Source organism: Typopeltis vanoorti, chromosome 14 (assembly GCF_054136105.1).
Source record: "Typopeltis vanoorti isolate ZY-2024b chromosome 14, IOZ_Tvanoo_1.0, whole genome shotgun sequence".
NCBI classification, from domain to species: domain Eukaryota; kingdom Metazoa; phylum Arthropoda; class Arachnida; order Uropygi; family Thelyphonidae; genus Typopeltis; species Typopeltis vanoorti.
In genome coordinates, this window is record NC_143562.1 from 34,033,281 (window position 1) to 34,050,054 (window position 16,774).

The window sequence follows — 16,774 nt, forward strand, 5'->3', positions numbered from 1 at the left end:
CACTCTCACTGATCATGTCTTATGATACATAAGACATCATCAGCAATATTTATTTGTAAAATAAATATTTTTTACTGTAGTGCACATATGAATGCTTGATTGAAGATTAGATTTGTGGTGTGGGTTTAAATAGAGAATGTAAAAAGAGACTGCAGGAATGATGTACTTACAGTCTGTTTTTGTTCAAGTTCATATCTACTATATGTGATCAAACTAGCATATGGCTCATTTCTCACTTATGAAATTTGTTATTCTGTTTATTTGAATTGTCAGTTACAAAGTTAGAATAGTCTAATATTGTCAGTTAGACTATTTTTATAGTCTACATTTATGCCAAAAGTACTACTTAAAACTCCTATGGTGTGTGCTGTCTGTTTTGTAAGAGGAAACTCCAACTTTTCAGGTGAAAACAAAAGGGAAAAAAAAAAGCTGTTACCTTCATATGAGACTTGAGGTTAGTTGATAAACTCTTATAAATATTCCATGCATCCTAAATGGGATTTGAATATTAGTCAGTGATAGCTTTAGTTGTTAAGCAGTAGGATTTAAAATTGCAATTTTCCATATGTAGACATAGGTTTTTGTGGTTAAGCAATTCTGTAGGTAGTTTTGATATTGAGAGCACATATTAATATAAAGAGTTTATTAAAAATATACTATTAAAAAACCCGACAAGTTTCATTCGTCGTAAGACTTACATCATCAGGGGTAATAGTATATAAAGGTTTAACACAACAAAAGCTTATTGACAATTACACATTAGATGTTTTTTTATAACTTCACAATTGTCAAATAATTGAGAAACCCGAATACAAATGATATATTCATTACTGTATGTGTGTTGGAACGTTGTTAGTTGTTGCCATGTTCTGTGGCTCACTCGTTCTATTATCCAAGATCCGAGGCAGTTAAATTTTTGTTGAAGGCAGACCACACTTGATGTAAAATCAAGCCTTGATTTTTATTTCACTGTGTAGGGATCCTAAGCATTTGTGCAGCTTCTTTAAATATCCTTGTGAAACAGTTGTTATCAATATATGACATGTTTGTTTGTTGCCAGAGTACTTGATGGAAAGTAGTGGCTGTGTGGAATGCTAAGCCTGATTTGTGTGCTCCTTTTTTTTCGATGTCTTTTACATGCGGATCTTTCCCGTCTGACCTGCATAACAAATGCCACGAGAGCAATGATTCTTGTAGACGCCTGGGGGTGATGTGACAGCTTTGGTGGATGTAGGAATCTTGATATTTTTTTATAAAGGTAGAAAAGCCACTTTTATGTTGTACTTGCAGAGCAACATAACCATTTTGTCTATGACATTTTTGATGTATGGCAGCGTGATTACATTTTTGAAATCTTGTTTAAGTAAGGGAGTTGCAGGAGCTGTATTGAGAATTATTTTGATTATCTTGGGTTCAAAACAGTTAAGTGTGAGGTTCTATGCCAGATAGTGTAATTTTTCATTTCTCTTCATTGGTGTACTAGATATATATCGTATACTCTGTCTCTCAAAGTTTTAATTATGCCTATTTTTTTGCAATGGATAGTGGTCTGAAGTGGCATTTAAAAATCTTACCATTGTGGTGGGTTTTCTGTATATGAAGAAAGATAACCTTTTTTCCTCTTCATTTACTTCAGTAAGGATATCAAGGAAAGGTAATTTTTTGTGCTGTTTTTGACCATGTAAAAGATGTTGAAAAAAAAAGAAGGGAGCACAAATCAGGCTTAGCATTTCACACAGCCACTATTGGCCATCAAATACTCTGGCAACAAGCATGTCATATATTGATAACTGTTTCATAAGGAAATTTAAAGAAGCTGTAGAAATGCTTAGGATCCCTACACAGTGCAATAAAAATCAAGGCTTGATTTTACATCAAGCGTGGTCTGTCTTCTTAAAAAATATAACTGCCTCTGACCTTGGATATAGCGCGCGTGAGCCACAGAACATGGAAACAACTAACAATATTCCAACACGCATACAGTAACGAATATATCATTTGTATTTGAGTTTTTCAGTTATTTGATTGTGAAGTTATAAAAAAAACATCTAATGTATAATTAATTGTCAATAAGCTTTTGTTGTGTTAAACCTTTATATACAATTACTCCTGATGACGTAAGTCTTACGACGAGTGAAAGTTTTTTTTAATTGTTTATTTTTAATCAACTCTTTATATTAATATGTGGTCTCAATACCGAAAACTACCTACATACAATTTTCCATATTTGGAGACTTTATCACATCCATATTTATTTAAGTTAGGATGGTTCTTAAGAGCAGCTTATGATTTGGAGAAAAGTTTCTAATATTTAAGCTTGTTATGGTTATGAACACTCTATCTGATTCTGGTGGTAGTGTCCAGGTCTCACTCTTCATAATTACAGTTGATTCTCACTATAGAGAACTCATAGGGACCACATAAATTGTTTGGTGGTATAGTGAATTTTCTTTAGAGTAGCAGTCTATTCTTAGGACTTTTTTTTTTTTTTTTTTTAGTAATTTGTTAAAGGTGTTTGCTATAGCGAAAGTCAACTGGAATAAGGAAATACTGGCTGTTTTCCCACTTTACCCAAAATAGGCAAACATCTGGCGAAACTCTTAAACTTTCACTTTCAATGTAGTGAAAGTTAATAAAATACAGTCTGTATTAAGCTGTATGCAATTCCTGGCAAAGATAGAGTGAGATTTAATTGACTAAACATGCAGAAAGAAATAACATATTTTGACAGTATGCTTATGTGTAGGGTGAATTTTAGTAAGAATTCTGACTTTGAGATATATTTATTGCTAGTTATAAAGAAAAGTGTTTTTATCTTTAGCCCAAGGTTGTGAAGCATTACTGAAAATTAATTTGAGAGAAGTAGAAGTTTCTCCAGATCTTGATATATGTGAAATAGCTAGTTCCCTTGAAGGCTATTCTGGTGCAGATATCACAAATGTTTGTAGGTAAGTGTGTATTTTTTTGTATTTTACAAATTATATAAAAAATTGTCATTTTTTTATGATTCCCACTCACAAAAGGTTTCTTTGTAAACTTATAATATATTTGCAGTGTGGGTGGGCTAAAGATATTTTTTAATTTTTTCTATTTTTTATTTTTTATTTACTCCAGAAACCAAATATAGAACTTTTTCAAGTCACTTTAGACCTCCAGTAAACTGGGCATGGTCTCACACTGAGCAATGAAATTCATCTTCCACTTAAAGACAATTACAAACACCCATGCCCACATCAGGATTCAAACCTCTAGCCTGTTAGTTGGAGAGCAGATATGCTAACCATTCAACCCAATAGGCTGACTAAATTATCTTAAAAAACATTAATAGCAAATTAATGTTTATAATACATTATCTTAAAAAACATTAATAGCAAATAATATGAAGTCCTGTAAATAAGCAGTCTTTCTATATAACATGTAAAAGTAAGCACACTAGAAAGAAATAAAATTTAAAAAAAATTGCATAAATACAATTTCCTATCAGTTATCACTTACCTAAAAGATGGCAGTCATTATCAGATTGAGAAAATGTAGTTTTATCTCTGGGGTGCTTAAGGGTCAAAGCTGTATAACTGAGAGGAGACCTCCACATAGCCTTTAAAGGAATGCGGAGAAATGACCAGGGCTTCTGACCTAATATCCAATCCTCACCTTCTCGTGGTGCACCCTGTTGGGTATCTACTTGGATACTGAATGAACGAGGATGGGCTGGCAATTTTGGATTTAGCCAACCAAATTGTATTCTTATTGGTTAAACCAAAATAAAAAATGATGGTACAACATGACAAAATTTCATGCCGGCTGGGGCGTCACCCGGTTAAACAAGGCCCCCGTTGTTTTTGCCAGGGAACCAGGGCGAACAGCGAAAAGTCAGCTACTGGAATAAATCTGAAAACAAACCCCAACTCAACATCACCAGAGTTAAGGATCAGTACTATCAACATAAGAAGCTTGAATGGCAAAGAAATGGAGCTAGCTGAGGAATTAGATAAGTGCCAGATCGACATAATAGGGGTGACTGAAACAAAAAAGACAAAAACTGGTGGGATCTTTCTGAGAAATAAATACAAATTGTTATATTCAGGCAATGACAATCAAGGAAAAGAAGGAGTAGCCATAGTATTCGACACAAAATACGAGGCTAATCTTCTTGAATGGCAGTCAGTCTCAAGTAGAGTCATGAGGGCAAATATGAGAATGGGGAACTGGACAATGAGACTTATTTGTGCCTATGGTCCCACAGAAGGTTCTACTAAGGTAGAAGTGAAGGAATATTTTGATGCTTTAGAAAAAGCAACTGACACAATGAAAAAGGAAAAGTTGGTCCTTGTTGGGGATCTAAATAGCAGAGTAGGAAATGATTGTGAGACATACAAAAATATTTTGGGAAAATTTGGAGAAAAGAGCAAAGCTAATAATAATGGCAAATATCTGTTGGATTTCTGCTCAGGACATGGACTGGTTATTACTAACACCATGTTCCAACATAAAAATGTGCACAAATTCACATGGAGAGAAGAGGCTAGGAATAAGAAAAGTCTCATTGACCATGTTATTGTTGATAGTGATGTTTTCTCCCTGGTGCAGGACACCAGAGTGTACAGAGGATTTGAAATTGGAAGTGATCACTATTTAGTCTTGAGCAGGATAAAATTGAATTTCATATTGAAAAGAATAACATGTAAGAAAGTTTTAAAGCGAATAAAAGTTGAGCAGCTCTCAGATGTAAACTATAGACTAAAATACAGAAATATTATTGAAAAGAAAATGAAAGAGTTGGAGAACAGGAATCAAACCTTGGAGATTCAGTGGAAAACTCTGAAGAAAACATTGATTGATTCTGCCAGAGAGGCATGTGGTGAGGTTGTGTGAAAGGATAAAAAAATCAGAACTCCCTGGTGGACACAGGAAGTTAAAGAGGCAGTGAAGGAAAAGAAGAAAGCATATCAAAAGTTCCTGTCAAATAAGTCAGCTTGTGCTCTTAGAGAATATAGAGACAAATGCAAGAATGCTAAACAGATAAAATTGAATTTCATATTGAAAAGAATAACATGTAAGAAAGTTCTAAAGCGAATAAAAGTTGAGCAGCTCTCAGATGTGAACTGTAGACTAAAATACAGAGAGATTATTGAAAAAAAAATGAAAGAGTTTGAGAACAGGAATCAAACCTTGGAGATTCAGTGGAAAACTCTGAAGAAAACATTGATTGATTCTGCCAGAGAGGCATGTGGTGAGGTTGTGTGCAAGGATAAAAAAATCAGAACTCCCTGGTGGACACAGGAAGTTAAAGAGGCAGTGAAGGAAAAGAAGATAGCATATCAAAAGTTCCTGTCAAATAAGTCAGCTTGTGCTCTTAGAGAATATAGAGACAAATGCAAGAATGCTAAACACTGTGTAAAACTAGCTAAACAAAAGTCATGGGAGGACTTTGGCAAGAATATAGAAAATAGATATCAAGAAGGTGGCAAAATATTCTGGAGGTTGTTGAAGAAGCTTAGGAATGGAGGAAAGAGTGCTGTAAAAGGAGTTAGAGATGATAAAGGTGACATGAAAACAGGAGAAAAAGATATCCTTGAAGTATGGACTAATTACTTTGAAAAACTGCTAAATGAAACAAGCAGTGATGACAGCGCAGTGGTAAAAAACACTGACCACACATGCAGTCAGGAATACATATCCATACTTGAAGTAGAAAAAGCCATCAAAGGTTTGAAATGTGGAAAGGCAGCAGGAGTAGATGATATTCGACCAGAAATGCTGAAGTATGGTGGTATAAAAGTCTTACAGTGGCTGCACTGCATAGTTTAGAAAGCCTGGACAGAGGGACGAATTCCCGATGATTGGAGTAGAGCTCTCTCATAGTACCCATATATAAAAAGGGAAATAAAACTGAATGTGAGAATTACAGAGGTATTTCCCTACTGAGTGTTTCTGTTAAGATATATGCAAGTATACTTGAGAAACAGTTGAGAAGAATTGTGGAAGAAAAGCTGGGTGAAGAACAAGCTGGATTCAGGCCAAATAGAGGCTGTCAGGATCAGATCTTCACTTTACGACAAATAGTTGAGAAAGCATGGGAATATAACAAAGATCTGTATTTAAGTTTTGTCGATTTGGAAAAGGCATATGACAAGGTGCCAAGAGAGAAGCTATTCAATACGCTGCAGTTATATGGTGTCAATGGGGCATTATATCAAGCAGTACTTAGTCTTTATTTGAGTTGTAAGTCAGCAGTTAGAATTGAAGTAAGTACAGGAAGATGGTTTAATGTTAAATCTGGTGTGAGACAAGGATGTACATTATCCCATCTGTTATTCATTATCTATATGGATCACATTATGAAGGAAAGTGGTATTAAACATGATATCAAAATTGGAGATGTTAATGTCAGCTCTTTGCTTTATGCAGATGATGTTATACTTCTAAATAAATCCGCTACGAGTCTGCAAGATTCTCTGATTAAATGGAATAACTGTTGTAATAGATATGGTATGAAAGTCAGCAATAAAAAGACAAAGACAATGAAAATAGGCAGAATCATTGAAAATGTCAACTGTGTTGTGAATGGAGAACCTGTGGAACAAGTAAAACATTTCAGCTACTTAGGCACAATTTTTAGTGAAGATGGTAAATTCAATATAGAAATAGACAACAGAATCAGCAAAGCTGGTATGGTGGCAAGTCAATTGAATAAATTCATATGGAATAAGAGAGAAATTAGTTAGAACACTAAATTAGCTGTATACAAGACAGTGTTCAAACCAGTTTTAACTTATGGATCTGAGAGCTGGGTCAGAAATAAAACACTTGACCAAAGACTAGAGACCGCAGATATGAGAGTCCTGAGAAAGATTAGAGGCGTGAACAGATGGCATCAATGGCAATATCATATTAAAAATGAGGATATTAGGAAATAACTTGACATTGTCAGCATCCAGGAATGCATTAGCAGAGCTAATCTCAGGTGGTATGGTCACTTAAATAGAATGGGAGAGAAAAGTTTAGCAAAACAAGTGTTCTCTGCCAGGTTGGCAGGAAAACGACCCAGAGGAAGACCAAGATATAGGTGGATTGATAAGGTACAAAGTGCCTTAGATGATAGAAATATAAGATCTTATAATGTTGGAGTCTTGACAAGTAACAGACTAATTTGGAGGAAAATTGTAGATAGGAAGTTAGTAATGATGTAATTTTTTCATGTAGTACTATCATATCCTGGACACCCCTTGAGGGTATATGGCAGGAATTTGATGATGATGAGTTTTAGCTCTTCTCCCCCCCCCCCTCCCCTACAAACACATTAAAAAAAGGAAGAAACATTTGCTCTCCAATGGTATCCAGTTTCTTCCCTGTCACCCTAACATTTTTCAAAGTTATTTGGGTTCTTTTCCAGGTTCTTCTTTCTACTTAACCTTGAAAGAGATCCCTCACCTGAAATATCTTAGGGTGGAAGGAGAGAAACGGATGAAAATGGAAGAAACATCTAATGGATGTTTCTTCCCTTTTCATTATACTCATGTTTGAATGTGAACAGATAACCTAAGGTGATGATTTATACTTTCAGGTGTTGGAAGTAAACACATTACTTCTTATTGAGGATTACTGAATGTTTCTAATATCCAAAACTAGTATTGCCAGGTCACTTTTTTTTCTAGTATATTTTCTTGTGCTTAAATAACTAGATTCTTAGCCACACAATATAGTTGTTTTGGTCTATGTCTGTTCTGAATTATTTTATTTATTTATTTTCACAAGACCTGGCTCCTTCTCAATCTGATATTCACAGTTGTCAGCAGTCATATAATTGACATTGGCAAATCTGATTCATTGTAGGAAATTTTTCCTTCAGCAATTATTTTTCATCATCCTTTCTAATTATGTGCTAGAGTAAGCTTAATTACAGCATTATGTATTCCTGCTTAAGTCAAAAAAAAAAAAAAAAAAAAGTTTATATATCAAAAATTCAAATTAACAGAAACATAAAATTTACTGATATAAATTTATATGCCAAGAATCAAAATTTTTTGTAAGAGCATACAGATTTTTAAATTACAGTTTGACAGTAATAATTTTCAAAGACCTGAAAGAAAACCATGGCAGATCTTGCCTACATCACCCACTTGTATACATGTACAACAGAAAGGATGAGAAAAAAAAACCGGTGTTGCTGCACTTGATTTTTACAAAGCATTTGATAGGTCTGGGCATCAAGGGAACCAATAAATAGCATCTTACAGTCGGTCTTCCACCCTTCATAATTGGATTACTAGTTTTCTCTCAGGCCATTCACTGCATGTAATGGTGGAAGATGTTCTCTCATCAAATTTTCCTGTTAATGCAACTGTTCCACAGGGCTCTGATTTTTCTTCTACTCTAGTCGCTTTCTGTTGTATCCTTTTTATCAAAAATATGCTTTATTTTATTAATAGCAACTGTTGCTCATCATACTCATTTACTGCTTTGCATCATGTTTTGCCAGAATTGTGCTTTGCAACAACTTCTGAAATTGTTCAAATGTCATCATTGGTATTGTCTTCTAATAAGGAATCAGACTAACACTACCAATACCCAATTACTCATTTCTCAATTTCCCAGGATGAGCAGATGTGAGAGTTCAGCAAAGGAAATTTAATTTTGAAATGGCAAAAGTTCACGAAGTGTTCGTTTCTCAACTGACTAAACATAAGAGGTCTATGATATTTATTTGTCTGTAAATAAAATTTGCATAAGCAAAAAAAAAAAAAAAAGTAATACGATATGTTGTAATATTGAAACTAAATATTTAACTTCGACATAGCATAAAATGCTTGAAAACTTGGACCTTTTCTTATTCTAACTCACATGGCATATTGTAGATCATGAAATTCATCATCAAATTTCTGCCATGTACCATCAAGGGTTGTATAGGATATGATAGTACTACATGAAAAATTTACATCATTACTAACTTCCTATCTAAAATTTTCCTCGAAATTAGTCAGTTACTTGTCAAGATTCAAACATTATCGGATCTTATATTTCTATCGTCTAAGGCACTTTGTACCATATCAATCCACTTATATCTTGGTCTTTCTCTGTATCGTTTTCCTACCAACCTGGCAGAGAACACTTATTTTGCTAATCTTTTCTTGCCCATTCTGTTTAAGTGACCGTACCACCTGAGATTAGCTCTGCTAACGCATTCCTGGATGCTGACAGTGTCAAGTTCTTTCCTAATATCCTCGTTTTTAATATGATATTGCCGTTGATACCATCTGTTCACATATCTAATCTTTCTCAGGACTCTAATATCTGCGGTCTCTAGTCTTTGGTCAAGTGTTTTACTTCTGACCCAGCTCTCAGATCCATAAGTTAAAACTAGTTCTGAACACTGTCTTGTATACAGCTAATTTAGTGTTCTGACTAATTTCTCTCTTATTCCACATGAATTTATTCAATTGACTTCCTACCATACCAGCTTTGTTGATTCTGTTGTCTATTTCTATATTTAATTTACCACCTTCACTAAAAATTGTGCCTAAGTAGCTGAAATGTTTTACTTGTTCCACAAGTTCTCCATTCACAACACAGTTGACATTTTCAGTGATTCTGCCTATTTTCATTGTCTTTGTTTTTTTATTGCTGACCTTCATACCATATCTATTGCAACAGCTATTCAATTTAGTCAGTGAATCTTGCAGACTTGTAGCGGATTTATTTATAAGTATAACATCGTCCGCATAAAGCAAAGAGCTGACATTAATATCTCCAATTTTGATATCATGTTTAATACCATTTTCCTTCATAATGTGATTCATATAGAAAATGAATAACAGAGGGGATAATGTACATCCTTGTCTCACACCAGATTTACCATTAAACCATCTTCCTGTACTTCCTTCAATTCTAACTGCTGACTTATAACTCAAATAAAGACTAAGTATTGCTTGATATAATGCCCCATTGACGCCATATAACTGTAGCATATTGAATAGCTTCTCTCTTTGCAGCTTGTCATATGCCTTTTCCAAATTGACAAAACTTAAATACAGATCTTTGTTATATTCCGATAATTTTTCCACTATTTGTCGTAAAGTGAAGATCTGATCCTGACTGCCTCTATTTGATCTGAATCGAGCCTCTCAGGATCAGATCTTCACTTTATGACAAATAGTGGAAAAATTATGGGAATATAACAAAGATCTGTTATATTTTATCTGTTTCTCAAGTATACTTGCATATATCTTACCAGGAACACTCAGTAGGGAAATACCTCTGTAATTCTCACATTCAGTTTTATTTCCCTTTTTATATATGGGTACTATGAGATCTCTACTCCAATCATGGAATTCTTCCCTCTGTCCAGGCATTCTGAACTATGCAGTGCAGCCACTGTAAGACTTTTATACCACCATACTTCAGCATTTCTGCTCCAATATCGTCTACTCCTGCTGCCCTTCCACATTTCAAGCCTTTGATGCTTTTTCTACTTCAAGTATGGATATGTATTCCTGACTGCATGCCTGGTCAGTGTTTTTTACCACTGTGCTGACATCACTGCTTGTTTCATTTAGCAATTTTTCAAAGTAATTACTCCATACTTCAAGTATATCTTTTTCTCCTGTTTTCATGTCACCTTTATCATCTCTAACTCCTTTTACAGCACTCTTTCCTCCATTTCTAAGCTTCTTCAACAACCTCCAGAATATCTTACCACCTTCTTGACATTTATTTTTTATGTTTCTGCCAAAGTCCCCTCCATGACTTTTGTTTAGCTAGTTTTACACAGTATTTAGCTTTCTTACATTTGTGTCTGTATTCTCTAAGAGCACAAGCTGACTTATTTGCCAGGAACTTTTGATATACTTTCTTCTTTTCCTTCACTGCCTCTTTAACTTCCTGTGTCCACCATGGAGTTCTAATTTTTCTATCCTTGCAGACAACTTCGCCACAAGCCTCTAGCTGAATCAATCAGGGTTTTCTTCAAGGCTTGCCACTGAATCTCAAAGTTTGGTTCCTGTTCTCAAACTCTTTCATTTTTTCTTCAATAATCTTTGTGTATTTTAGTCTATAGTTCACATCTGAGAGCTTCTCAACTTTTATTTGCTTTAAAACTTTCTTACATGTTATTCTTTTCAATATGAAATTCAATTTTATCCCGCTCAAGACTAAATAGTGATCACTTCCAATTTCAAATCCTCTGTACACTCTGGTGTCCTGCACCAGGGAGAAAACACCACTAGCAACAATAACATAGTCAATGAGACTTTTCTTATTCCTAGCGTCTTCTCTCTATGTGAATTTGTGCACATTTTTATGTTGGAACATGGTGTTAGTAATAACCAGTCCATGTCCTGAGCAGAAATCCAACAGATATTTGCCATTATTATGAGCTTTGTTCTTTTCTCCAAATTTTCCCAAAATATTTTTGTATATCTGACAATCACTTCCTACTCCGCTATTTAGATCCCCAACAAGGACCAACTTTTCCTTTTTCATTGTGTCAGTTGCTTTTTCTAAAGCCTCAAAAAATTCGTCCACTTCTACCTTAGTAGAACTTCTTGTGAGACCATAGGCACAAATAAGTCTCATTGTCCAGTTCCCCATTCTGATATTTGCCCACATTACTCTACTTGAGACTGCCTGCCATTCAAGAAGATTAGCCTTGTATTTTGTGTTGAATAATGGCTGCTCCTTCTTTTCCTTGATTGTCATTGACTGAATATAACATTTTGTATTTATTGCTCAGAAAGATCTCATCAGTTTTTGTCTTTTTTGTTTCAGTCACCCCTATTATGTCGCTCTGGCACTTATCTAATTCCTCAGCTAGCTCCATTTCTTTGCCATTCAAGCTTCTTATGTTGATAGTACTGATCTTTAACTCTGGTGATGTTGAGTTGGGGTATGTTTTCATATTTGTTCCGGTAGCTGACTTTTCGCTGTTCGTCCTGGTTTCCTGGCGAAAACAACGGGGAGCCTTGTTTAACCAGGCGATGCCCCAGCCAACGTGAAATTTTGTCATGTTGTACCATCATTTTTATTTTGATTTAACCAATAAGAATACAATTTGGTCATCTAAATCCCAAATTGCCACCCCATCCTCGTTCGTTCAGTATCCAGGTAGATACCCAACAGGTTACACCATGAGAAGGTGAGTATTGGACATTAGGTGAGAAGCCCTGATTTGGCTCTCCACATTCCTTTAAAGGCTATATGGAGGTCTCCTCTCAGTTATACAGCTTTGACCCTTAAATACCCCTCATGAAATTTATTGCTATCTTAATTATGGATCTTACTTCATAAAATGAGATGCTGGCTGCATGGTAAATCATTTATACACTTTGTTTAAGAGTTGCCTTTTATGCACAACTGACTCTAATTAGCACACTTACACAGACCATAGTTAAATATGCAAGACTTTTTTCAATATACACTGCTTGGAAAGAAGTCAACAAACAACATAATGTGAGGAACAAACATTGATGGGTCCGCCTTAATAAGACGAGGATCTCCTTTCATTTACAATTGATCTCCAGTGATCAATTGGAATTTGGGACATTCTTCCTGTAGGCATGTAATGAGGTGTTCTGAACTGCTGTGGGGAAGACATTCCTTGGCCTCACTCAACACTCCAGTTCATCCCACAGCTGTTCAGTAGGGTTGAGATCAGGGCTCTGTGGAGGCTGGTCAAATATGGTGACATTTGTGTCCACAAACCATGCAGTTACATCAGCATCCTTATGACACAGTACATTATCTTGGTGAGACAATGATTAGTTCTGTAGAAATGTCAGAAATTAAGAAGCATTGTCCAGAATGTTCAGCTATGTCTCAGAGTTCAATGTTTATGGCACTACAAACATTGAACTCCAAGAGGCCAAACCAGGAAATACAGGACCATACCATCACCACATCCGAATTTCATAGTTGGGGTTGCGCACTCTGGTAAGAGACATTCACTGCTCTTTTCACCACTGAAGATAATGCTGCATGTTGGTTCAGATAATGTGCCGCTTGCATATTGTGCTTTTTCCATGGAAACCAATGTTGTGAGCCTCGGTTCTGAATGTTTTTGTGCAGAGTGTCCCAGAATTCTGAATTCAATGTATTCGCCAACAAATGGCAGTTTTTACATATTATCCTTCTTAGCCCCCTACAGTCACATTTGGTGAGTGTGGTGGGTCGTCCACTGCAGATAGCACTTGCAGTTGACTTCCTGTGCTTCACTCTCAGTATGGTATCACTGATTGACCTGGGATGGACCAATTTGTCAACAGTTTGCCAAAAAGATAGGCCTGCAACATGGCATCTTATCATAATGCCTCTTTCAAACTCTGGGAGTTCCCTTCTCACGGCCATTTCACCTGGACACAGTTACACTTACCTAGAAGCATCATATTCCTCCAATTTATACTGGCTACTGTTACACCTGATATCTTAAGAATGTAGAATTCTCGGCTATCATGGTGTAACATGAAGAGAAATAAATTAAAAACCCTGCATAAAAGCTAATAGCTAATTTAAATGAATTATTTAAAAGAAAAGGAAATATTCTTGCATCCAATAAAATATAAAGGTGTTTGGTTGAACTAACTAACAAAAAGAAAGAATATATTAATGTTGTAATATGATATAAAAGAGAAAATTTAACTAAATAAGACAGAAAAGGATTATTCATAGAGAAAATTTGAAAGGGGATTAAGTTAGAGGCTAGCACAAGAAAAACAATAGAAAATCGCTTAGGGCCGATTCCCGGATTGAGACATCGTTTGGCTCGCCGACCAAAGGATGTTTGGCAGAAAAAAATGCCACCCTAATTGGCCGGTGAAGTAAAAACAAGTAGGGGGCGGAGAAAAGAAGTTAAAGAGGGTGCCGTTAGGAGAGCAAGTATAAAAGGATTGGAACTCCCCACAGGGCTTTTTGGTTTTTGTTTTAGTTCTGTTCCCGAGGAGTTCATTACGAGCTCCGTGGCATAGGTTTCACGCGGTTTTCCTGAGTGGAGATTGGGGTTATATCTCCGTCGTCACAACATGGAAACAAAAGTGAGCAGGATTTTGATTCCGGATTTCCTATGTAAGAAGCGAAGAATGCCATAGAGTCAAAGAAAAGGAAACATATTCTTTGTGTTTCAACTTCAGTGACAACCACAAGAAAGGGAAAGCTGTAAAGATATCGATATCCACGTCGCGAGTTGCACAGCCGTCATATAGATGATTCAAAGTGTGTCCTGAATTACGAAAGTTTAAGACCGTGTAAGCATAGTTCAATTCCAAAGGGAACGTAGGCGTAGCAGATCATCGGAGAGGTTATACCAAGCTAGTTCAATCAGAAAAAGGTAAAGGCCCATATGGAAAATTCAAGAAAGAAAGGTATTGTAAAATATATCTAATGTTAACTAAAATTTGTCTGTAATAGGTATCATTATTCTAATACGGAACTGTTGAAGTGACCAAGGAAAATTTATACTAGGACTTTAGTATCTGACAGAATATAATGAAAGTAAGCTTGCTAATGAATATTATTAAGTAATTACGTGTCCTGAGAATTTTGTATGTCTATTGCAATGTATAGGAAAGTTGAAATGCCATAGTTGTGTGTTAGTGCAGAAAAAAGGTTTAGTTAATCTACTTAAGTTTGAATAGTTAAATAGTGTGAATTTATCTTATTTGTCCATGTCAAATGAATTTACTAGTTATGTGTTAGTGCAGTAAATGGTTTAGTTAATCTACTTAAGTTTGAATAGTTAAATAGTGTGAATTAATCTTATTTGTCCATGTCAAATGAATTTATGTGTTGAATTGTTATGGCGGCATGATCGTAATACCCATTATAGGATCATAGCCTAATTACTTGTAATAAGCTAATGTTAGTTTGTAAGTATTTAGTTTAGCATTAAATTTAGTAATCACAAAAATTGAATTGTACCATGTTAAGGAATTTAATAAACCGTTTGTCAAATGATAAAACAGTTGTCTGAAATTGCTGTCCAATGCACCACTTGAAAAATTACGAACCTAATCACACGGGAAATTAATGTGTTAAGAAACGAGATAAAGTGTCACGACTGCAACATAGTTACACTTTCTGACGTATTTTAGTTCTTTCTCCTTGTTTTTGTATATAATATCTCAAACTAAATATCCCAAAAGGCGCAGTATAAATACAAATATTAGGGGTACTAAGGGGAGAAATAACTTAAGTATTAGTAAAAAGTTTTGGTGATATCTCGAGCATAGATAATAGTAGAACATAGATAAGAGGAAAATACTAGATAGAATATAAATCACAAATTGGGACACAACACTACAAACACATGACTCTTTACATGGCATGATGCATTGCACATTTGGGTGTCCATTGACTTCTTTCCAAATAGTAGTGAGGGAATTCACTTTGGTTTTAGAGAGAATTAACTGCATATATATTTATTTTTTCTGATTATAAAATTATAATTTTATATTTGAAACTTAAATATAACTTTATAAAGTTGGTGCAAAAAACACTCAGTACTGAATAACTGCATATGTTTACATGTGATATGTACATCCACAACTATCAGCAGAATCTTGGTTGGATAAAGCATTAATGATGGTAGATTACGTGCTTGAAATGGGCACCTTTCAAGCACATTCAAAGGTTCTGTCATCTTGGAGAACAAGGATTGGGACATATTGTGTAATTTTATCCTTTAGTTCATGAAGATTTCAAGGCAGGTCATGGTGGAATACCCATTCCTTCAACATACTCTGAATGAAGCCGTCAAGTGTTAACATTCATGATCTCCTCGAATACTCTTTGCATCGTAGCAGAACTCCCAGTATGTCAGAACCTCTCAATTAATACAATGGGACATGCTGCTTATGGAACCAATGAACAAACTGCTCACAAACATGTTGTAGGCTTGGACCATTTGCTCTACCAACCAACTCTGTATGAACAAAAATAATGATCAACAATAAATGTCTTTTCTTCCAACGTCAAGACCACTGCTACAGCTAAATGTAATACTGCAGACTCTTGCATGTGCTCTTCTATTAATGTGCATGCAGTCAAATGGCATATCTCATAGTGTGTGTACTGAAGAGGGGAGGGGTGTCGAAGTTCAGTACTTTTTTTTCTTTTTTTTTGCACCACATATCCATACTCGAAGTAGAAAAAGCCATCAAAGGCTTGAAATGTGGAAAGGCAGCAGGAGTAGATGATATTCGACCAGAAATGCTGAAGTATGGTGGTATAAAAGTCTTACAATGGCTGCACTGCATGGTTCAGAAAGCCTGGACAGAGGGACGAATTCCCGATGATTGGAGTAGAGCTCTCATAGTACCCATATATAAAAAGGGAAATAAAACTGCATGTGAGAATTACAGAGGTATTTCCCTACTGAGTGTTCCTGGCAAGATCTATGCAAGTATACTTGAGAAACGGTTGAGAAGAATTGTGGAAGAAAAGCTTGGTGAAGAACAAGCTGGATTCAGGCCAAATAGAGGCTGTCAGGATCAGATCTTCACTTTATGACAAATAGTCGAGAAAGCATGGGAATATAACAAAGATCTGTATTTAAGTTTTGTCGATTTGGAAAAGGCATATGACAAGGTGCCAAGAGAGAAGCTATTCAATACGCTGCAGTTATATGGTGTCGATGGGGCATTATATCAAGCAATACTTAGTCTTTATTTGAGTTGTAAGTCAGCAGTTAGAATTGAAGGAAGTACAGGAAGATGGTTTAATGTTAAATCTGGTGTGAGACAAGGATGTACATTATCCCCTCTATTATTCATTATCTATATGGATCACA

General features: G+C 35.4%; 1 protein-coding gene across 1 annotated transcript in view; it reads left to right on the forward strand.

The window, feature by feature from the left end:
* The window catches only part of Kat60 (katanin p60), a 165,791-nt gene that overhangs the window by 147,198 nt on the left and 1,819 nt on the right, over window positions 1–16,774 (forward strand). The window contains exon 9 of the mRNA XM_090403440.1: window positions 2,822–2,948. Within this exon, the coding sequence (XP_090259566.1) occupies window positions 2,822–2,948 (127 nt within the window). The remainder of the gene's footprint in view (window positions 1–2,821; window positions 2,949–16,774) is intronic.